We start from the raw sequence: 23,883 nt of genomic DNA, 5'->3' as shown, positions 1-23,883 counted from the left end.
CTTAAGACATTTTTTATTTTTGTTTTGTTTTGAAGCAAACATCTTTTTTTTCAATTACTTTCTGAGGAACAGCATGTCTGTTTCAGTATGCGAAAAAAAAACACACACAGGGAGTTTCCTGTTACAGTGGGCAGGAGCAGAAGGGGAGGAGTGAGGAGGAAGAGGGAAAAGTGGGAGGAGAGGACAGAAGGAATGTCCGAGCCGAGGCATTGTATTTGGTTATCGCACAACCAGAGAGAGAGAGAAAGAGAGAGAGTGAGGAGGGAGGAGGGAGGGAAGGAATAGTCCCTCTGCTGGGAAGTAGAAACCCTCTCAGAAGGAGGTGTGACTCATTTACTCAGCCGTCGACTGAGAAGCAGCTCTAGTGGAAACTGCTGCAGTCAAGGATCAAACGGCCAATAAGTGTGAGTTGACTGATTGCGGCAGGATTTCATTTTTAAGACTAATAGACTGATTGGAACCATTAGCAGCATTTTTGAAGATTGGAAGTCTGATTCACAAACTGGAATTCTGATCTACAGATTTTAAAGATCTATTGCATGGACAGCAGGCTGATTGGAGAATAAAGGATTGATTGGTTGATTGATACCAAGTGTCATTGACTAATAAGAAGCTTGATGTGATTGGAAGTAGGACTGCTTTTATCTGACAGCTCACTGACTGATTGGAGATCTTATTGGCTGATTTCATATCTGATCAGCTGATGTGGATTGATTGCTGAGAATCCTGATTGGAAGATTTGACACGTGGTAGGACTGGGAGCTCAGTCAACTATCTTGAAGGCTAGCTGACTGATTGGAGGCTTTGTTTTTGGCATCAGGATGAGCGGAGCTGGAGAGGTGGTCTGTGAAGGCTGGCTGCGAAAATCACCTCCAGAGAAAAAGCTGCGGCGATATGTGAGTACTTAACTTTTATTTTAGCTTTTAATACAAATCTCAGAACACATCTAGTGGTTTGAGTGAGTGTGTCGGCATATATATACCTTGTTCAAGGACTTCATCACAGAAGTACTGACTGTTCATGGAAATACTCCTGTGTACTGTATTTGTTTTTTTTTAAGGAGACTTGAAGATAAGATCCCGGTTTCATTACTGTTTACTCACCCAGTCATTTCCTAAAGTTACAGACTCATAATCATAAAATAATAAAACACTGAACAGGACACAACTCTTAGCTGTTCCAGATGGACAGGAACTAATGTCACCTTTTAGATTTTCTTTGGTCAATCAGATTATAGATTACTTACTTTTTTTTCACAGATTTATAGAAACAGTCAAAAGTGAATATTTTGCCTTGATAGTGAGCATGCAGAGTATTTACTATAGTATAGTATATACTGCATATATGTATGTATGTATTTATACCTATTTAAATAGGTATATTCTGTTTATTTATCTGAAGGACTACATTGATAGTCGAAAGTTGGGGGGGGGGGGTGGTTTGCTTGCCATTTGGAAGAAGAAACAAATTTAGAGTCCTTGTTAATAAACTTACAGTAGATATTATTATTATATTTCACAGACACCTGATTGGTACCAAGTGAGTGCTAGCAAATATGATGATCTAAAGAACGACTTGCAAAATGTTCTTAATTTGGGACCCATGTATCCTTAAATGACCTTCACAATTAAAAAACACACTTACTCAAAGCCAAAACTGCTATTTTTAACACACAGATTTGTTTTGTAAAATATATCACGTGTCCACACTTTCCAAACTTTTATTACCAAATGACTTTTACCTCTTCTCAAAGGGAAAGATCACGATTTGTAAGAGCAAGTTTCCAACTAGTTAAACTGCAAAAATTTTCAGGTATGCATCTTTCCAAACTGAAAACCTGGCTGTGTGCCCAGACTGGATACCATAGACGTGCACAAGTTAACAGTTTTTAAGGAATTTGTCTTACTTAAACTTATTTATTTATGTTACATACAAAGAAATCCACAAAACCTGATGATCTTTATTGGTTGAATAATTGAATGAAGCATTTGTTTAATATGCTTGTTTTTTTTCCAATTGTCAATCCACAAATAGGTGCTATTGATTCCAACTTATATATAAGTTGTAATATATACTGTATATATGTATACTATATATATGTAATATAAAATGTCATTAACCAAAATCCCAAAGAGGTTCTGGGACAATTCAAAGCAGCACGAGGCAGTTTGTCCAACGCTTTCCAGTAAAGAAGCAGCTTAAACACACACACGCACACACACACACACACACACACACACACACACACACACACACACACACACACACACACACACACACACACACACTGCATATCTGGCATGCCTGGCCAGTGAGTTGAGCTAATCTCATCTCTCCTCTCCATATTTCCCCTTATTCTTTCATTCTTTGTTTCCAGAAAGAACATTGTCTTTTGCTCTCTTCTTTTAGCATAACTGTCTTTCTCTTTCATTCATTTACTTTCTCTTCCTCTTCTCTTGTCAAATGCTTTCTTTTCTCAGAAAAAAGTTTGCACAGAAAGTGAAGGAGGAATAAACAGGGCAGAAGAAAAGTTGTTGTTTAGAGACAGGAAAGAGAACTTGCCTTTACCACAAATGTCTAGAAGATCAGCTGGGGTTTCAAAATGAGACTTCTGTTGAAACAAAGGTATAAAGAACTGCTAAAGAACAAATGAATAAACAGTAAAACAGTCCTGAGAGGTTTATTTGTTGTTACAATGACAACTTCATTACCCACAATCCCCTTTTAGCTGCCATCATTGTCACCCCAGAAGGGAACAAAGCACTAGAAATAAAGTTTTAAGTAGGCCTTCCTCGGCAGGTGGGAGCAGGGAAGAAGAAGATAGAGGAGAGGTGGATGCAAAAGTGGAAAAAGAAAACAAAACAAGAGTAAGAAGAGGTGGAGAGAGAGAAGAAAAAAAGGTTATGTGTACATTCAGCTCCGAGTTTCATCTCTATATGGGTATATACAACCCATTGTGTACACACATACAATGTCTGGCCAGCTGTGTGTCTACTGTCAACACACACACTCACACGAAGCATCTCATAATGGCTGCAGCAGGCGGAGTGTGTGTTCATATGTTCATGTTAAGCATTGGGCCAAAGTTCGTGGAGTATACCTCGTCATACACTCACTGTTCTGTTGAAAGCTGTGTGTGTGTGTGTGTGTGTGTGTGTGTGTGTGTGTGTGTGTGTGTGTTTTCCCTGAGTTATGTAATAAACTAATCGCTCTCAGCTGGGCTGGGTTGGATGAGGAGGCCTCCCTCAAGATTTAGAAGATTTGGAAACACACACACACACACACACACACACACACACACACACACAAACACACATTGGAACAGGACCGAGGAGAATGATGAGGTAAATTCTGCAGCCTTCAGTGCAAAAAACAAATGTTACACACACACACACACACACTCTCACAAAAAGGTCGGACACAGTTTAAGAACAGCTGGATCTGTAAAGGAGACCATCCTGTGTTAAAGATATCACAGGTTCGATCCTTAGACTGTATATAAAGATGTATAAGGACGGACATACCTAGATGTGAAGTCACCTTTTGGTTTGCATTGGAGCCAATGTGAAGCCCAGAGTTGCTGCTTCATGGTTAACGTCATCTTTTCCGGCTCCAAAGATCCCGCACATGCTCAGTGGCGTCTACCTTACACAGAACTACTCTATGAAGACTGAAAATGTGATCGCTGCTGTTAGTCTTCCTCTCCTTTCCTCTCCTTCTAAACAAACTAACATGACTCTTTGTGGCGAAGAAACATGTCACCCAGTGCAGCGGTGTGTTTTTAATAGTTTTTGGAAAACAATGGTGGTCTATAGCACAGAGGAATAAGATATATCAGGCTTCAGATACACACACAAGTTGGTTTTGCTCTGCAGATAAGAATAGCTGCCATTTCCATTTTGGGGAGTTGGTAAGTAAGTGATAATAAACAACAAGTTGCATATACAATAAAAGTGTGACAGTAAGGGATTAGCAGGAGGTAATTATTGTGCTGACACCACACTGTAACATTTACCACAGGCAAAGAGAGAAGTTGTGTAGCTAACAATGCTAGCATCAACTATTAAATTGTTGCAATGGTCACCAGTAGTTTACAGTAATTTACCTTATGCATTGATTCAAGACGGCACTTAATTTAACATGTCTTTCCGTAGACATTTCAGCCATAAGTAAATGTTTTATTTCAGTTTCCTTTACAAGATCTACCGCCATCGTCAACATATTGAAAGTGCTGCAATGCCACATGAATGCATCGGTGAAAACTCAGCATTTACTGTAAAGGCGATCCAAAAAAGGAGGAATAGATCAGTAAATAAGGAAGTGAAAGGCGGGTAATTTGTTATTCAGGTTTGGTGTTAATTTGGGTTTGGAAGCAGGATGGAGGAAGTGTTGTTTTAGATCCATTGTGGCTTCTTCCTGTCAGGGTCAGAGGTCAAAGGAGTAAACAAAACAAAAAGAGGGAAGGAGAAATGAGGTGGGCAAAGATTAGAGAAAGAGGACAAAAGATTATCATTATTAAATTCACATTGCTTATATTAGAGGTAGCTCAATGTGGATAAATAGGAATATATATACAGGCAGTTTAAAGAATTATTGAACTTTAGTATGTTTGTTAAGTACACAAAAAAGACAGAACTTATTTAATAAAACCAATGAAAACCAATAAAACAGTCAAAAAAGCAGCTGCACCAGCACCTTGTAAGTTTAAACTAGTTACAGTGTTAAATGTTTATGAAGACGTGATTGACGCATGACTTAATTCAAACTGGTTGCACCACACAAACTGGTTCTTACGTAGAGATAAGTTTTTATTAAATATGTACACCCACTGTCTGACAAGTGTAACGGCTGCTTAGATAACTGAACCAACCGGCAAAGCTAACGTTAATTAGCTGATATATGACTCGTTTAGATTGAAGACTCACAAATACGGTCAACATACCAATATTTCTCTAAAGTTACTGTATGTGATAGCTTGTGATGCTACTTCCTACAGATGTTTCCTAGCAACCAATTTAAACATTACCAAAGTCTTTACAAGCTAAGACATAAGCCATATTTCTCTAAAGTTACTGTATGTGATAGCTTGTGATGCCACTTCCTACAAATGTTTCCTAGCAACCAATTTACACATTACTAAAGTCTTTACAAGCCAAGACGTTAGCCATATTTCTCTAAAGTTACTGTATGTGATAGCTTGTGATGCCACTTCCTACAGATGTTTCCTAGCAACCAATTTACACATTACTAAAGTCTTTACAAGCCAAGACGTAAGCAAGCTAATAGTTAGTAAGAACTTAGCTGATATAATAGCTGGTTCTGTTCCTTTAAGTAGAAGCCATGTAGGAAAGTGTTTCCATATTAGTTGCTTCTACCCTGCTGCTTTCTTTTTGGCCTGCAGCCTGAAGACAACGGATCATCAAACAGAGTGAAGTGCGAGGGGGTGTGGAGGACAGAGTATAAACACACACACACACACACACACACACACACACACACACACACACACATCTACTGCCATCTCTTTGCGGCATTTCCTTTTCAGCTACTTCCTCTTCCTGTCTGTGTTTGGGGGTGAGAGAGAGAGAGAGAGAGTGAGAGAGAGAGAATGAGAGTGAATGAGAGAGGAAACGTGCTCTACAGTATTTACTTTGATTGGCGAGCAGTTTGATCTCGCTCTCATACACACACACACACACACACACACACACACACACACACACACACACACACACACATACATATATATATACCGCAAACACACAAGCTTTGGTGTCACGTTGGTTTTGTTGAGAAACGCCATTACTAACAACACACAGACACACATTATATTTAGAGGCTAAAACAAGAACAAAAAGCTCAGTCTTATATTTTGTGATTAGATAGTTACAGAGCAAAACTAAATTATGTAATTCCTGTAATCAGAAAAACACTGAGATCATCATCTGGGCAGAGAGAGAGAGAGTGTGTGTGTGTGTGTGTGTGAGAGAGAGAGAGTGTACACGATGTTATTAAATTAAATAAGTCCTTCCTCATGCTCCACTTCACTCCTCAAAATAATCATGACGTGTCTTTCACACATACACACACACACACACACACACACACACACACACACACACACACACCACTTACTCACTAATACTAATACCCCTATCCCCCCCCCCCCCCCCCCCCCCCCCCACACACACACACACACACGGGTTGGTGAGTCATGTCCAAAATATGAGGTGTCATCATAGCTCCTACCCATTATGCTCGCTGTGGGGATGGCAAAAACCTGAGAGAGGTGACAAACATTTAGCAATTCTCTGCGGTGGTGACTTTGTAATGTTTAGTTAACATTCATGTGCACCGGAGTGTAAAACCTCCGACAATGTAAGACAGACACCAGCAGTAGAGGAACATGATAGAAATTGAAACATTACCTAAACTGACCTTGTAAACAATAATCTATACATCCATTATGCAACCTTGAGGCTGCAGGATCTTTACTGAAGCACTGGACAGAATAAATATACATGTATACGCTCTATTTTTCTATTCAGGAAAACCTCCCCACTAGTAGCTCTATTAAATATAGCATTGTAAGTTTTTGCCTGTAACGCAAAAACTTACAATACTCACTGGAGGTCCAAAATGAAAAGAGAAAATGTTCACTTACATGTTTTGAACCAAACATACAGTACAAAAACAGCAGTTTGATAAATATTGAATACACTGTAGTGCGTGTAGTGTTTTTTTTAGTTTGACTACCTTATACATACATACACACAATATTCTCGTTCTCTCGACTATCTCTGTCTCTTTCTGTCTTTCTCTATCAGAGTAATTGTAAGGTTCATGAATATTAGTCATAGTAAGTCATGTAAGTTTATTTAAAGTCTAATAGAAATGCGTCTTCAAAGGTTGATACTGAGAGCTTTTGTACTGATCCAACTGTTGATTTTATGTGCAGATATTTAATTCACATAAACCATATTTGTGTGGGTTAGTATTAATTCTCACACTCTCTTTGACTGCAGGCATGGAAGAGGCGTTGGTTCGTGTTGCGTAGCGGTCGGCTTAGCGGGGAGCCGGACGTCTTGCAATACTACAAGAACCAGCAGTCCCGTCGGCCAATCAGGACCATCAACCTGAACCTGTGTGAACAGGTAAATGCATTTTCCAATGGTTAAAGTATCTTATACAATGGCTTGTCTCGACTAAGTAGCTTTTTTATCCTTAAATTGATGAACAAAATTAATTAATTTGCCAAGAAGATATTTTGATAGTATTTATTAACAAAAATAGTTTGATGCTTGAGCTTGTCAGTTTGAGTGTGTAGTGTATAAATGTTTATTTTTCAACATATATTAATTTGTTTCTACAGTAGATAAGTCATTTTTTAATATGAAATAGTTTATGTAAATGTAATAGTTAATAGTAAATGTGCTCCAGTTTGTTAATAAAGTAATATAAGATGTGATCATTTTAATTAACATAGGCTTGACAGGTAATTGCATTGATTTTGTACAATTCATCTATTAGTCTACCCATTTGAGCTTGAACACAGGTTACATAAATAAAGTATTCATAAAGTCCGTGTAAAGTAAGAATAAATATGTGTTCTGAGTTTGACATACCACTGAAAAGTGTGTTGTTAACCACCCTGCCAAATGTGAATGATTAAAAAAATCGCCAAATATCACAGACTTTATAGACGTCATCCATTGGTTTGTGGACTGCTGCTCGGAAGCCAATAGTTTCAGATCTGGGCAGAGCCATCTTGAAAATTTCAGGTGCATGCCGGGAAAAAAAGAACACGGATTCTACTTATATGGGCGTGAGGCGGGAGTATGGGCAGGGCCAACGGCGGAGCGGGGAGGTTGCAATTGGTTGCGAGGGCTGGAACCTCGAGGACATTGGTCAATCAACCTGTCAATCAGGACGTAGCCACGCCCTAATCCATACCCTGCTTTATCGCCAAATATAAAATCAGGGAGGCCAAAATTTCACAAATGAACATCATACTGCATTGAAGAAGGCTTTAAACTAGCGATTGAGACCATAAACACATTTTGAAAACGTTTACTGAGGTTAGAAATCAAGTGAGAAGTTGGTGAATTCTCCATTGACTTGTATAGAGACGGAAGTCCTTTTAAACACAAAACGGTCGCCCCCCGGTGGCCTTTTGATAAAATGCAGCTCCAAGTTACTTCCGCGTTGGCTTCATTTCAGAGACTGCTGCTCAGCGGCTAACTCGGCGGCTAGCTCGTCGGCTAGCTCAGCTAACTGTAGACTGTAGTAGTAGTAGTAGTGTGCGCTGAATGTATTTATACCTCTACAGCAGCAGGAAATCTTGAAACACAGTTTGTGAAGCCTAGCTCCACAATGAATTCACTTTACACAGCACTACTAATAACGAATACTAATACTAATATTCCCTCCTCCAGGTGGATGCTGGCCTGTCGTTCACAAAGAAGGAGCTGGAAAACAGCTTCGTGTTTGACCTGAGGACTGAGGAGAGAACCTGGTACCTGGTGGCCGAGTCCGAGGAGGACATGAACCGCTGGGTGTCGTCAATCTGCCTTCTGTGTGGTTTCAACCCAACTGATGACAGTACGGTGGACAGATAGATACAAATATGGATAGATAGCATCTTTTTGTGGTTTTGCATTTCAAATGGATGAATGTGTGTGAAGGTTGTGGCTGAGTCAGTGTGAAAACAAGTGGGGGAAGGGAGCAGCTGTGTCCTGTACAGTCATTTGTCTTGTTTTTGTAAAGACTGCAAAAATATTTCAATACCCACAATTACTCATTCTGTATTCAGTCATATAACAGTTATTTTTTTATCATTAGATACATGATCTGAACACAATTTGTAGTATTTCTTAGCCAGTAGGGGGCGTTGTGACAAGCACTCAAAGTCAAATTGTTAATCCACCTGACGCTATTAGTTACAGTGATGTCAAAGATCAACATTTAACAGTTTACATCAAATTTGTTTTTGTCTTTTTGAGTTGATTTTATTAGTGTAAATGTAAATATAATATATCAGTAGTTTTCAGATTGAATGCACTCATTAGAGCCTACAAACATACATTACGCTGATATGCATCTAGTCCCCCATCTGGGAATTCATAATTACAGTAAACCAGATATAAAAGTAATATATTGATCTTATTGATTATGTACTTATTGATTTTGCCTCAATATCAACTTTTATCCATTTTTTTTATTTTTTGAAAAGTCAGAAACCAAATGCAAAACGAACATTTATCTCACTAAAAGAGCACAGATATATGTTGTACCAGACTAAGGTACTAGCTAATTTCCATCTGAACAGTCTTAGATAAAACATTTTAAAAAGTGAGACTATAACTATAACAATTTAGCTTCTATAACATGATCAGACTCACGATGAACAGTTTTTTAAAAAAAAGTGTCAAAATCGATGCAGCAGAAACAGATGGATCAGTTTTATTTTATGCACTCTTCTTGTCAAACCTTGGTGCCTCAGACATGACAAACCACAACACCCACAATAACCTACTTACAGGACAATCTACGCACTTAGACAGGAACAGTATTTTATTGTAATTTTCCCTCACTTTGCTACTAGGAGTCACACATCTTGTTATTCAGCAACTCTCTTTTTCCTCCAGTCCCTGAGAGACCCCCCGTCCCGTCTTCCATCTCCACGATAACTGCAACCGGTGGCACTGCCGGCGGCACCACGGTAACAGGGTCAGTCCCACCCCCCTACGACCCGGTGAGTGTGAGGCACCTGGAGCCCGATGGCAGCATAGAAGAAGACTACCTGTGGCTATCGCACTGCCAGAGTCACATCAGGTACTTCTGGTCTTTGTCAGCAGTTGCAGTTTACTCAGTTGCCATGGAGATAGCTTAGTTGTCATCATGACCTAAGTGTGATTTTCGTGATGATGTAATGACATGTGGAGGGGATTGTAATCCTTTTCTGTTGAAAGATAGCTTAAATACTCCTAACATTATTGTAATGCTGAGCTTGAGTACATTTTCTTTTACTTCAAGCTTTATTTTACTCAGATTTTAAAGTATTTTCACTGTTTCTAACATTCAGTAAATTAGCATATTCAGGGTGATAACGTGACAAAATATCCTGACATGCTGACCAACGTTGCAGTAAGAGGACAGGATGAAGAGAAAACATTTTATATTAAGTTAATCCACAGACATGTGCTTAACTGGTAGTAATTATTTCAGCTGATGGTTCCTAAAAAAGGCGATTGAATGAAACTTCACTATACTTTAATTTAGAAATAAAGTGCAGTAGAATAGATTTCTTCACAGATCTAAGCTACTTGAGACACTGTACTAAAGTCAGGAGGTGTATATTTTCTAGCCTATTCTCATAAAGTAACCAGTTAAACCCCTGATTTAAAAATATAATAATAATTAGGTATTCTTGTTCAAAAGTCATGTTTGGCTTATATTTGAGGAGTGTAAGTGCACGCAACACAAAACACATAAATGAAGCAAAGTCAGCTTTTTCATTTTGGTTCCAAAGAAAACCAGTTGAAGGTAAATCAGAGTTGCAGGTTGAGGCGTGTTCGGGCTCTTACAAAGGCATTAGAGGTTTATCTAGCCTGAATCACACCCACAGATTACTAAAAGGTTGCCTCTGAAAACTGTCATGGGACAGTTCATCAGAACAACACAATGAAACTTAGATTCCCTTTTAGATTTTTATCCCTTCAGGAGGTTTTGATTGTGATTTGATGGAGTTTGGAGATTTGTCACTCACCTGGAGTCACAACTTGTTTTTGTCTCTTTAATCTTAATAAAATAATCTTTTTTTTCTGTCTCCAGGCCTCCTTTAGGTTCCTCCACCTCTCTGGAAACTGACTACAGTGACAGCCTCTACCCTCCTCCCTCCGCCACCTCCTCTTCATCCTCCTCTTCCTCATCTCCATCCCTCCTTCCCAAGGGTCTCGCCTCTTCTTCCTCTGGTTTGAGGTCAGCCCCTTGGACAGTTTCCACAATGACAAGCCCTCTCAGTCAGTCTGTGGATGCCAGCATGACCCCTGACCCCCAGAAACGTGCTGGCAGACCTCGATGTCATCCTTCTCCACATCCTAGAAAGCACTCTTTAGATTTCCACCTGCGTCCTGTGGCGGTGCCTCTCGGTAATGACACACACTTTGGCCTGCATTTAAACGCACACTCCTACACCACCAGTGGTTACCAGATCCCCCGCCCGGCATCTACCCCTCTGTCACGCCCTCCTCACCGCCCGTCCTCTACTCCCAGTGTGGACTCTCTAACCCAGGCAGAACTGCACGCCTCCACCCCGGCTCCTCCTCCACGCCCACCAAAGCCCTCGGCCATCACGGCCCAGGGAGAGAGCTCAGTTGTGGGAACAGGTCTGGCCACACTCCCCCGATCCACTTCAAAGTCAGAGAGGAGGGATGTTTGTGTGGAGGGAGCGGGAGGCCTGCCAAGGTGTAACACTGTTGCTACATCAGGACGCACACAGCAAGGTAAGGAGGAAACAGCGTGTCCTAAAATGTAAAATGTGTTGTGCAATAGTCACTCAGCTATTTTTGGGGTCACTATGGGACAGAAGAAGTCCAGAACTAGCTGGCAAGTACATATTTTTTGGATTGGGCATGATGGAAAAAAACGGCAAATTTCAACATCCAGCAAAAACAGAGCAACATCAGCTCTAGATTGATCTCCACCAGCTCCTAAGCTGCTAGTTGTTCCCCTTTGCCAACCATTGTTTAGTTTGGTGCTGGACAGTTGGTGGATTTATCTGAGCTATGTGCTATATTTGGTGTTGATTCTCTTTGGGTTTATTACTCCAAGTGACCACTTTCACATCACACATAACAATTTATTTCAGTCGATACCTTAACCCTGTAAGACCCAGATATAGAAAAAAATGGGCAAAACATTTTTTGACCTCTTAGATATTGTTTTATACGGAAGCGCATTGCGTTCACTGGATAAGAAAAAAATGTAGACACCTTTTCTCCTAATTACGAGAAAAAGGTGCCACATTAGGTGTTACGCTGTACAGTGGGGGTCGACTGATTATCACTAAAATTCATGATTGATTAATTAATTGATTGTTTCTATCAGTCGGTTGCTTTTATAAAAAGTGAAATCTGGACAAATAAAACAAAGATTACCTGTATAGAGTAAATACTGTCACTCATCTTTGTGTTTGCATACTCCTCTCTCTCTGCTCCTCTCTCCCGAGGAGCAGAGAGAGAGGAGAGAAAAGATCTCGTAATTACGACATCTTATCTCGTAATTACAAGAAAAGGTGTCTAATTTTTTTTATCCAGTGAATGCAATGCGCTTCCGTAGTTTTAGGAGGCCTCTAATGTAGAAATGAAAGAGTTTTAAATTTTTTTACATTTTAGTAAGTTTTTAGGGAAATGTTGTAATATTGCAACGTTGGACCCAGTTGGGAGCAGAATTTCTGTATTTGTACTCACTTTGTCTGAACAACTATACAGATAATTTAAGCATTCATTTGCAGGGTTGATTGCTTACTTAGCCCCATAACAGTATATATCATCAGTAAAAATCACACAGCAATGATATTTTTATGAATAAGCAGTTATTAATACAAATACTGTATTTACAAAACTTTTTCTAGTAGACACTGCAGATTGTAAAAGGTGCATGTTCCAAACAAATCAGTGTGTAATATTTTGGGTTACTATTACTGATAGAATTTGAATGCTATACTATGGCGTAATCTCAGGATCTAATATCACTCATCATGCGATCATCAGTGTGAATTCGGAAATTCAACTTAAATAAATATCTGAGTGGTGCAAAGTAAAACTGCCAGTGCTGCTCACAGACCTTGCACCTGTCGTGAACATTATAATTCCCTCTTAATAGTCGGTTGAAGTCTGTTATTTACATAATGTTTTGATCCCTCCAGGATGTTGCATGGTCAGCATTAGTGTAACACACAGTTTCAAATCAGAGAGCGCTGTGGTTATAAAGAAGCATTGATGGATTACAGCTGAAACAATTAGCGCCTGTTTGCACCATAATTTCATTAGCATTCATTTCATTAATAGAACAAGAACTTTGCCCCACAAACAGCACAAAGGGCTGTTTTTAACCGGCTCGCTGTTTCCGATCTGTTGGAGGAGGAAATTTATGCATTTTTTTGGTAACTGACAACTTTTCAACGATCCTCCATGAAAGAGACACAGCTGCTTAAGAGAAGTTGAAGATCAAGGACTCTATATTAATACATGCTCTGGCTTTGTTTTTATGGAAGATTTAAAATGCCTAAATAAAACTAATCAAAGAAAGAAATAGACTGGAGGATGACACATGTATATAACTTAAATTTAAGACATAAAGGGCAATTATTTGGCTTTTTGTCTATGTTTATGTATGTATTATTTTTAATGCCTCATTTAATTTGGCAATTGAAGACAAAAAGCTATTTGTTGTCTCTTTTAGTTTTTAATTTGATTAGGATTCATTTGATTTGTTTTTAGTTTTTTGGGCATTTTAAATCTTCCATATGTGTTAAGAGCATCAGTAGTATTAATGAATATTGGCTTTTATATCTTATCTTTTATTTCTTATCATCACTTTCTCTGTATGTGTTTGTCTTCATAGTTATTTCATCTTATCTTATGTTGTTGATCTATTATAAATGCTCTAATTCTCTGCTTTTTTTATTTTTTTTCTAATGCTTTGTGTTGCATTCATGTGTGAATTGTGCTACATTTATTATTAATAGTCTTAATTCATATTTCTATTGCAGCTGTACAGAAAAGGTTTGCAAAGACACAGAAGTCCATTTTATCAGTCTCTCATCAAACTGTACAAATATTCTGCCATAAAACAAACAATTTAATGTGCTAAATATGAAGCCATCGTAGAGCAAACAGGCATAAATCTTTGTCTCATCTCATTTTTATACTATTGTTATTTTACTTATTGATCATACAAGATATAACAGTTTCCATTCTTCCAGTTTCAGCTCCATATTCCCAAAATGCTCAACGTTTCCATCTGCTTTTAAGTGGTTTATACATTAGTCCAGGGATGTCAAACATGCAGCCCGTGGGTCAGATCCGGCCCACTTTCCTTATTCCTCCCTTTCTTCCATCTTCCTTTCCTTACTTTCTGTCTTCTTTTCCTTCCTTCCTTCCTTCCTTCCTTCCTTCCTTCCTTCCTTCCTTCCTCCCTTTCTTCCTTCCATCTGTCCTTCCTTCTTTCAAGTCTTCTTTTCCTTCTTTCCTTCCTTCCTTCCTTCCTTCCTTCATTCCTTCCTTCCTTCTTTTAATGATCCGGCCCACGTGAGGTTAAATTAGGCAGTATGTGGCCCTTGAATGAAAATGAGTTTGACCCCCATACATCAGTCTATAATAAAGAAATGTTCTGTGTGTTTCAGGCTGTGAGTCTTTTTACATCCCTCGCTCCTTGTCTGAGAGAGCAAGCATTTTTGAGTTCAGCGAGAGCTTCAACAGCTACTTTGTAAGTTAAAAAAGTTTTTCCTTTCATGCTTTTCTGTCATTTTTATATTTGATATTTTATATATTTATCATTTCAGACCAATCATACCAACTGTTTGTCTCTCTCTCTCTCAGTTTAATAAAGGCATGGTACCTCTGGGTAGTGTTTGCTCTGAAGATGATGATGTGGATGAAAACTATGTTCCCATGAGCGCCGCCACCACCGAGCCTCCTGTTGCACCGAGGTTAGTCAGACACAACGACGCCACATGATATAAAAATCATTTTCATACAATGATCAAAGGCTTTCAAATTCAGATGTAGATTATAGTTATTAAAGATTTTATACACTTGCAGGACTAAATGAATAGTTTTTTTACACATTAAATTCTACTTTTTTTTACATTTATGTGTCACTGACTTAAATTAGAAGAAACTACTCAACCAAACAAAACCAACAATTTTTAGATTATATTAGATTATATTATTTTATTTTGAATGTGTAAAAGAAGAAGAAGAAAAAAAAACAGAACAAAAACAACATATAAAAAAAGAAAGCACAATGTTCTCACTGAAAACAGAAAATATGATGCAATGCACTGCCAACCACATCCGAAAGGGAGCGGAAAGAAGTCAACACTTATTGAATCCCACCCCTACTTCTTAAATCAGTGCTTGCTAGCTTCTAATTTAATTACTAAATTCATAACATCCTACAATTTCTTACTAATATTATATGTAATGTCAATATTTACATCTATATTTACTATTATCAATAAATCATTGCTACATTTTTCCAGTTTTTCCATCAAAAATCAATCAGTTATTGGGACATGTTTATATAATATAACAAGCAAAAAAAAAGACAAATATTTACCTCTATTTTCTCTGTTTTAAATAATGGGAATGGGAATTTGAATATTTTGGGTTCAGGACTTTTTGCTGTTCAAGAACTTGATCTTAGGCCTTTGTTAATATTTTTTAATGTTGTATAGACTTAACAATTAATCAATAAATAGAACAAATATTTGAGATATAGAGAAAACTGACACATATACAGTACTATGTCAGGCTGTGAATACTCATCCAACGCTTGTTTGTTGGATGAAGTCATTATTGATTGTTGCCTCTTCAGGGAATTCTAAAATAGAATAAGCCGTATCCATGACAACACACTATTTCTAATTTCTTCTTCTCATGTTCCAGGGTTCCTCCTCCTCCTTCAGCGACCTCTGATCACTCTGTCCAGCTCCAGGATGGAAACTACGTCCCCATGACTCCCCTCACCCCTTGCCCTCCGTCTCATCCAACGGTTGCCGCTGGTGACCTGGCGTCCCTGGGGAGGCAAGTGCCCCCACCTGCCCACATGGGTTTCCGTAACTCCCCTCTGACTCCGGTCACCCCCCTCACCCCGCCGATCCGAAGGCACACCATAAACCCTGCCGGTGGGGCGGAGGTGGTTGCCATGCCCCCTCCGATCCACCGCAACCTGAAGCCACAACGCAGAGGTGAGGACGAGCTCATCATCAACTTACAGCCGTTTCCACAATAATTAGATATAATTAAAAAGAAAAGTAGAGATTAGGTTCCACTTCCCTCCCCCCACCTTCCCCCCTTCCTTCTTTCCTCTGTCTTCTTTCCGTCCTTCCTCCCTTCCTCTTTTCCTTTCTCCCGCCCTCCCTCCTACCTTCTGTCCTTCCTTCCTTCCCTCCTCCCTCCCTCCCTCCTTTCCTTCCTTCTTCCTCCCTTCCTTCCTTGACTGGAGAACAACACAAGGGTTAATCACGTTTTTGCACTAAATAACATCAAAATTACTTTATTTAAGATTACAATTTTTTTTGCTCGGACAAGAAAGCCTTTGTGGTGCTTGTAGAATCATCTTACAGTCGATATTGCAAAAAAAGTTTGACACAATTTTGATTATTACAATATAACAAAATCCTCTACCATGAGTTTCCATCATTCAAGTTGATTTTACAAGGAGTCAAATTATCCACAGAGGTCTCTACTAGTCCAAAACATACAGACTTTAAAGCTGTAAAAACACTAAATAAAGCTTTTTGAGTTTTAAAATCCATGTTTTTCCAATGGGATTTGGGGATCGGTTTCTCTCAGGTTAAAAATCCTTAAATCTGCATCGTTCAGGAGGGTTTAACTGGTAATCTGTTGGTAGATCTTTTTATCAAGTCATCACTGATTTTCATTTCATTTATTCTGGTTTAAAAATGAAATGAAAATCTAGGTTTGATTCTACCCATTCACGGTAAGTATTCCCTTTGCTTTAGTATCTATGGGAGGTTGTCAGTAAGCTGCAGCACAGTCAGTTAGATGCTTTCTTTTTTCTTTTGTTGTCTGTCACTGCAGGAGTTTCTGTTACTCAGCCTGCAGAGAGAACCGATGGCCACTCCGCTGGAGAGCCGACGCACAAAACGAGAGGTACAAACAGAGACGGAAACGAGCATCATCTTTGAAACACAGCACATGTTGAGCATAAAATTTCATCGTAATTTGACACAATAATCTTGGCTCAAGGTCCATTTACTGGCTTTTCCCACAGCTTTTTCAACTATATTTCACAACCTTGAGTCAAGCTTGCTTTGTGAAATACATACATACAAAGATAGGAATATGATAGAGGTGATTATGTGAGAACAACAGGAAGTAAACGCTAACAGTCAACTGTTTGTTCGAGGTTAGTAGCGGCTTTTAGGACTGATTACTAAGCAAAAGAAAGGAGTGAAATTGTCCACTAAGGCAGGTTGAATAATCAGTCCAAAACTTCTTTACGTAGATCAGAAGATTGTGCTTTTGCTGCAGAAAGTTGAAAAACACATTTTAGCATCATCAACATTTTGAGCCTGGTCTTTGCATTACTTGACTCAGAGGCAGGACTCTTGTGTCAGAGTACTAAAACTGAACTGAAGCCTGCATACTTGTTCCCCATCAATACTTTATACCAAACAATTCCTGTTTTTGTCTACTTTACTTGAGGCTGTTCTGCTTGGTGAAGTACATTTCTGTCATTGTTTGTACAGTAAGAAAAACATTTCATTTCGATCTTCAGTTACTGAAATGAAAAAGTTTGGAACATCTGAAACAAGACTCTCACTTTGTCTTTTCATTTCCTCTCTTCACGTCTCTCTCTCTCTTAGTTATTTCTCCACTTCTCTCTTTAGTTTCTCTTCGACCTCTTTTAGTATTAAATTATTTACCTGCTTCCACTTTGCTCAACAAGGCTGCAGCACCAGGCCATGACAGCGACACACACTCACACACACACACCGCTCCATATATAGAGTCGCAGCCCGTAGGAAGGTTGCTATAAATATTAATAAAGCTTCACGGTGAAAGGAGCAAGACTCAGCAAACTGCTGTTACATTAAAGATTTTATTTTCTGTTAAGACTTTTCAATTTCAAATATTGTACTTTTTTTTTGCTGTTTCAGCTTAGTATCTTCATGTTATTGCAATAAGAAATACTCAGATTCAGATGAAAAGATCAGTATCAGTTTTGTTTTTGATATGCAGAAAAGAAACCGGTTGAAAACATATTTAACTTAGCTCTGTTAAAACTGAAAATACAGAGTGTGGCTTCTTCAGACAAACAAGATTGCAATCATCTGAACTACACCATTTTAAAGCTTGTTCGTAATCTGGCATTTTGTTAGAAATTAGATGAACGGTTTTCTGTGCTTATAGTCTTTAAATGCACTTAATATTAATACATCTCCATCCAAAGACTCTTACATTTAATATAAATAATCTAAATAATATATAATCAAATATCCCTATTAGCTCTGTACCAATATATTTGAAATGCCAAACAAACAAAAACCTAATGAAAAGTAAAGAGGATGGTGCTAGTGTGGTTTAATACCCCCAAAGAGGCTTATAAACACTAAATAAGGCCAAAACAAAGCACATTTATATCTAAACTTATCCCTCTTTCTCTCCCAGTGAAACCAGCTCCTCTGGACATCCCTCCAATGCAGCAGGACTGGCAGGAAGTCCCGCCCCCTGTCCGCTCGCCTGTCACTCGAACCTTCACACGAGGGTAAGTGTGTGTGTACGTGTTACTGCAGCATCAACAGAAAACAACAAAACACATTAAATTTTAATATCTAAAACACATTTGGGAAAAAAAGCATGACGTGCGTCCTGTGTGTGACCTGTTATTTTTAGCTGTGTTGCTCTGTGCTGCCCCCATGTGGTACTTTAGGAGTACTGCAGCGTGATACTACTGACCTAAATAGTGTTAGAAGTAGTGAAAAAGTAAATAAAGTAAAAAAATAAATAGTAGAAGAGTGTGAAGAACTACCTCAACTCTATATAAGATTGGATGGGATAGTTTTTCTACTGCTATATACTAATACAATTAGAGGGAGGAAGGGAGGGAGGGAGGAAGGACGAAGGAAAGAAGGAAGGGAGGGAGGGAGGAGGGAGAGAGGGAGGGAGAAAGGAAAAGAGGAAGGAAAGTAGGAGTGGGGGAAGGTAGGGGGGAGGAATGAAAGAGAGAAGGAAGGAGGAAGTAAGGAAGGAAGGAGGGAGGGAGGGAAGAAAAGGGGGATTCCTTCCTTGTGTCTTTCCTTCCCTCCTTCCTTACCTTCCTAATCCCTTTTCCCTCCCCTTTTCCCCCCTTTTCACATGAGATCAAATTTGGCTGTATGTGGCCCTTGAACAAAAATGAGTTTGACACCCCTGCCCTAATAATATATTTCTGAGATTATATATCATCCAAAAAAAGTAGTTGACAACACCTACTTCTGGCTCCAAAATGGTTGGTCAAATTGCCAAACTCAAGGCCTCACAAGAGCAGTCCTAAAACCAAGTGGTGACATCATGGTGATTAAATCCAGATATTTTACAGACCTGCCCTCTTTAATTCATGGGTTCCTATCGGCAAGGCTTGAAGTCTTTGCTCCTGTTTCTACTAGGTAAGAAACAACACGATTGAGTCCCTAGCTGAGATGGAGATGACTATACATGTGCTCATTTCCTCCCATCTTGATTGTCTTAGCAAGATATCCCTGAACCGCTTAACAAGTAGTCCAAAATGCTGTTGCCAAACTCCTGACCCTTTGAACTTAGTGTAAACAAACTTTCAACACTGTAAAATAAACACTTAGGCTGTTTGTTTGGCCGATGTTAATGAGGTTTAAATTATCTGTGTGTGTGGTCTCAGTCCATCCAGGCGTCCAACAGTCAGGCCGACCTCAGCTCACAGCTCGTCACCCTCTTCTGATTCAGATGATCCTGATGATAACTATGTTGCCATGACAACCTCCAACCTCAGCTTCAGCGCTGGGGAACAGGTAAAACACTCCTTCCTTCGTCATCCTTTCCCTTCTATATCCTTCTTTCTTTCCCCCTACTTCAGCTTATTTTCTCCTGCCTGTCTTTTTTCTACCTATTTAACTTTGTGTGTGTTCTTTTGTCTACAGTCTCTGAGACTTATGCTGCACCGCGCCTCAGAGAGTGGAGTTAGCAGCCCGTTGCTACGGCGAGCCAGAGGTGACAAACAAGTGGAGTACTTGGACCTGGACCTCCACACTGGACGATCAACATCAACCAGACAGGTAATACTTTAAGAGGAGGAAGGAGGGAAGAAAGGAAGGAAGGAGGGAAAGAGGGAAGGAAGGAAGGAAGGAAAAGAAGGAAAGAGAGAGGAAGGACAGAAAGAGAGAAGGAAGGAAGGAAGGAAAGAGAGAAGAAGGAAGGAAGGAAGGAACAGTCAAAACAGACGGGGTCAATTTGACCCGGGAGGACGACATAAAGGTTAAAGTGAGCTTTCTTGTCAAGTAGGCAATCAGCCACTAGAGGGTGCAAAGTTAACACAATCTTTTCTTGTGTGTGTGTGTGTGTGTGTGTGTGTGTGTGTGTGTGTTTAGTTTAGTTTTATTGTTTTTCTTACTCTGTTTTCTTGCATTTGATAAATATATATAAGTGACAAACATAAGCCTCTCTAATGTACATGTGCGAATCTGTCTGGCCAGAAACGCAGCACAGCAGAAGGTGGAACAGGAGAGAACAAGCAAGCGGGACCAGGTGAGGAGCGTGCACGTGGCGGGCGTACACGTGTGGACTACGTGGTGGTGGACCCCAAAAGGACCAAAGCCCTGAGGAACACCAGGGAAGCATGGCATGATGGGAGGATGTCCACGGAGAAGGAGAAATGCTAGAGATACACAAACATACACAGACAATCTGTTGAAAATGATTCTTAACCAGCTCTGAAGTTGTTACAGGAAAAAGTTAAATTACTCCAAAATGCACCAAAATGAAATTAAGTTGCTTTATTAGTGTTAATAAAACATTATTGCAGCTACATTTCAGAGAATAAAGGAGATATTAAGATATAAGGGTTTGAAGGATATTCTATATTTCTGTTACTGTCAACAGATTCAATTAAAAAACTAATTAAAAATGACAATTCATTCATACTGAATATGTAAATCTTTAGAATAAAAACAGTCACATATGTGGAGTTTTGTTTCTAAAAAAATAAAAAAAAAGCTGCTCACTTTAGTTTTTAGAATAAAGAAATAGTGCATTTGTTAGGTACTGTTTTCAGTGGCGGATGAATCCACATGTGGTCAGCAACAGTTTTTGGTCAACAGTGGAGTTCGACAGCACAGAGAAATAACAGTTATCACGTTTTTGAACCGACACACAATACTTGCTTTTCATGGGATTTATCAAAATAGGAAAAATGTAGACTATCACCAGACTTTAGTTGTTTTTTCCTTGATTTTTCCTCCACTTTTTACCCAAATTGTAATTTCTCTCTTTTGTATGTAATAAAGAAATGAGTGAGAGTAAAAGCTACATCAAGAGAAACTTAATCTCAGAATCCTGGTTACATTAACCCTTTAAAATACACTTTAACCTTCCTGTCGTTCTCCCGGGTCAAATTGATCCCCGTCTGTTCCTTATTTCCTTTGCTCCTTCCTTCCTCCCTCCCTCCTTTCCTTCCTTCTTCCTCCCTCCTTTCCTTCCTTCCTTCCTTCCCTCATTCCATCACTCCTTCCTCCCTTCTTCCTTCCTTCCTTCTCTCATTCCATCCCTCCTTTCCTCCTTCCTTCCTTCCATCCTTCCTTCCTCCCTCTCTTCCTTCCTTCTTCCTTTCCTTCCTCCCTCCTTTCCTTCCTTCTTCCCTCCCTTCCTTCCTTCACTTGAGATCAACAGGAGGGTTAAAATATGCTGGGTTCAATAGCTTCTAATCAGCTCTTTGATGGATCTGAACGTGACAATGAATGTGACCATAGCACTATAGACTCTGCCATAGACGTTTTGTTTTTATCTTTACTCCACTTGAGAAATTCAGATACTGTACATCAAAAAAATCATCCACCTACTGAGATTTTAACTCAACGACTTAGATAATTTCTTCCTCCAGTGTAGAGAAGCTGTGCCTCTAAGTTTGATACCACTCCAGGTGAATTTATTTCTCACCTCAGCACTGAAAAACTTTTTAAAATATTTTTGAAATGGCCTAAAAACTGTTCTCTTCTTGCCACCACATCAACACAAATCCACCAGCGGCCAATTATTGCTGCTAATTATTACAGTAGCAAACCGAGCATCATTTGGAGCTGTGTTACCCTCTAAACTTCATGTTTCCTGCTGAAATAGTGAAAAATATGAACTGTGGGACAAATCAGATGTTCTGATGATTAGTAAAATGACGTGATAATTCTTGTGTAATCATCCCAGTGACTCTGTGTGTGTGCAGTGAATAATTGTGTCCAATCTGTCCGTGTGATGGATGTAATCTGTTACTGCTGAATAATGTCACTGATTCTGTGAGAGATAAAATGTGATTACAGTAATGACTGTCCAACAGTGAATAAATGAATAAACACTACACATCACTCTGTGCACTTCTACTTTGTTTTATTGATTGGTTCAAGTGCAAAGTTGAATCCAAGCAGAGAGGACTTCATTGAATACATATACTTCCTCTAGAGAAGGGGCAAACCTTATCCGGGGTCGGGTTGGGTCGCGGGGGCAGCAGCCTAGCAGGTAAGCCCAGACTTCCCTCTCCCCAGCCACTTCGTCCAGCTCTTCCCGGGAGATCCCGAGGCGTTCCCAGGCCAGCCGAGAGACATAGTCTCCCCAGCGTGTCCTGGGGCAGGGGCGTCAAACTAATTTAAGTTCAAGGGTCTCATGAAGCCTAATTTGATCTCAAGTCAGCTGGACCAGTACAACCACGGTATGATAACCTGTAAGTAATATATATTATATATGGTAAGCCCACCGAGGGAAAGTTGTCCTTCGAATCTGAATCACATTGTAAGTCAGTTATCTGTATATGAGTTGGACGTCCGTGGTCAGATCAGATGCCTTGACTGTGAAAGAATACAGACATGAATCCACTTATTTTGTCATTAAACTTTATATTTCGTTTAATGTGCATATGTGTATAGATGTGTTAGTTTCAGTTGAATGTGTTGCTGCTGTGACACCGTTGAAAAGAAATTTGGCGCCATCTTGTGACAGACATACGTAACTGCACTTTTTTATATGTTCAATGTATTCAGAGAAAAACTGTATCTTTCTGTAATTTACAATAGAGATGTTTAATGTGTCTGTGGTTGTAGTCCACATTGTTTCTGACATGAGAATCAAGGTGTTGCTGTAGATTTTCCTTCTCACACCTGTGATGACTGAACTTTGACCTCGTGTTCATGACTCCTCTCTGTCCCCTCTCATGGGGAGAAGATAGATAGAGATAGATTCAGTAAGTTTCTGTGATATATATTGTGGTGGTTATTTAGTTTTGCTCTTTAGTGAGATGTTTGTTCCCATGAATAATACAAATGTGTTTGGTGTCTTAAGAGCAGCAAAGGATCAGCCTGAACCTGAGAGACCAAACAGCCAGTCGGGGAAGGATTAGCCTCTACTGTGTACTGGGACTGAATATCAGTTTTTCACATGTTTGAGAGAAAACCTTTGAGTTGTTCAAACTGGTATTAAGAATAAAGACAGATCTGACAAACCATATCCTTACCTTACATCACATCTTTACTTCCACATTTGCATCTGTACAATCAAGATGTAGTAGTTAATTATAACTACTACATCTCGAAAAAGACAAGATTTAAAAAACAAAGCAGAATGATGAGAGTCAAAAATAAAAAGACAACAATAATGTACTAAACTGTAAAGTCTGCTTCACTTATGTGGAGGTCAGCAGGACTGTTTTTTTTTTTTGTTTGTTTGTTTTTTCTGTAATTCCTTTGAAAAAGGTTGATCCACCATGGATATTTAACCTTAACCAAAAATCAACATTTTTGACTCTGAGTCAGTCTTGAAATAACTATTTTTGTTATCTGGAAAACCCCTTGGAAAACACCCTCCCATTTTTCAATGAAACAAAACACGGTAAGTAAGAAATATTGTTATTCCAGATGGC

The 23,883-nt window shown here is 39.2% G+C and overlaps 1 protein-coding gene across 1 annotated transcript; it reads left to right on the top strand.

Annotated features, from left to right (window-relative positions):
• The first annotated feature begins 348 nt into the window (after window positions 1–348).
• Window positions 349–20,746, top strand: LOC128383807 (GRB2-associated-binding protein 1-like). Its single transcript, XM_053343396.1, has 14 exons — window positions 349–404; window positions 821–896; window positions 7,026–7,154; window positions 8,436–8,601; window positions 9,648–9,834; window positions 10,834–11,504; window positions 14,408–14,490; window positions 14,604–14,713; window positions 15,675–15,976; window positions 16,833–16,904; window positions 18,426–18,522; window positions 19,651–19,780; window positions 19,910–20,044; window positions 20,462–20,746. The coding sequence occupies exons 2-14, from the start codon at window positions 822–824 to the stop codon at window positions 20,645–20,647; spliced, it is 2,343 nt and encodes a 780-aa protein (XP_053199371.1). The 5' UTR covers window positions 349–404; window position 821; the 3' UTR covers window positions 20,648–20,746.
• Window positions 20,747–23,883: the final 3,137 nt, after the last annotated feature.

This window comes from Scomber japonicus, chromosome 22 (assembly GCF_027409825.1).
Source record: "Scomber japonicus isolate fScoJap1 chromosome 22, fScoJap1.pri, whole genome shotgun sequence".
NCBI classification, from domain to species: domain Eukaryota; kingdom Metazoa; phylum Chordata; class Actinopteri; order Scombriformes; family Scombridae; genus Scomber; species Scomber japonicus.
This window is presented reverse-complemented; position numbering and strand designations above follow the sequence as displayed.

What these genes read in the sequence shown, in the direction of transcription:
- LOC128383807 (XM_053343396.1), top strand. Translation starts at nt 822, where the DNA reads ATGAGCGGAGCTGGAGAGGTGGTCTGTGAAGGCTGGCTGCGAAAATCA. An exon ending in AGAAAAAGCTGCGGCGATAT is followed by an intron (nt 897 to 7,025) that starts GTGAGTACTTAA and finishes CTTTGACTGCAG; the next exon opens with GCATGGAAGAGGCGTTGGTT. An exon ending in ATCAGGACGCACACAGCAAG is followed by an intron (nt 11,505 to 14,407) that starts GTAAGGAGGAAA and finishes TGTGTGTTTCAG; the next exon opens with GCTGTGAGTCTTTTTACATC.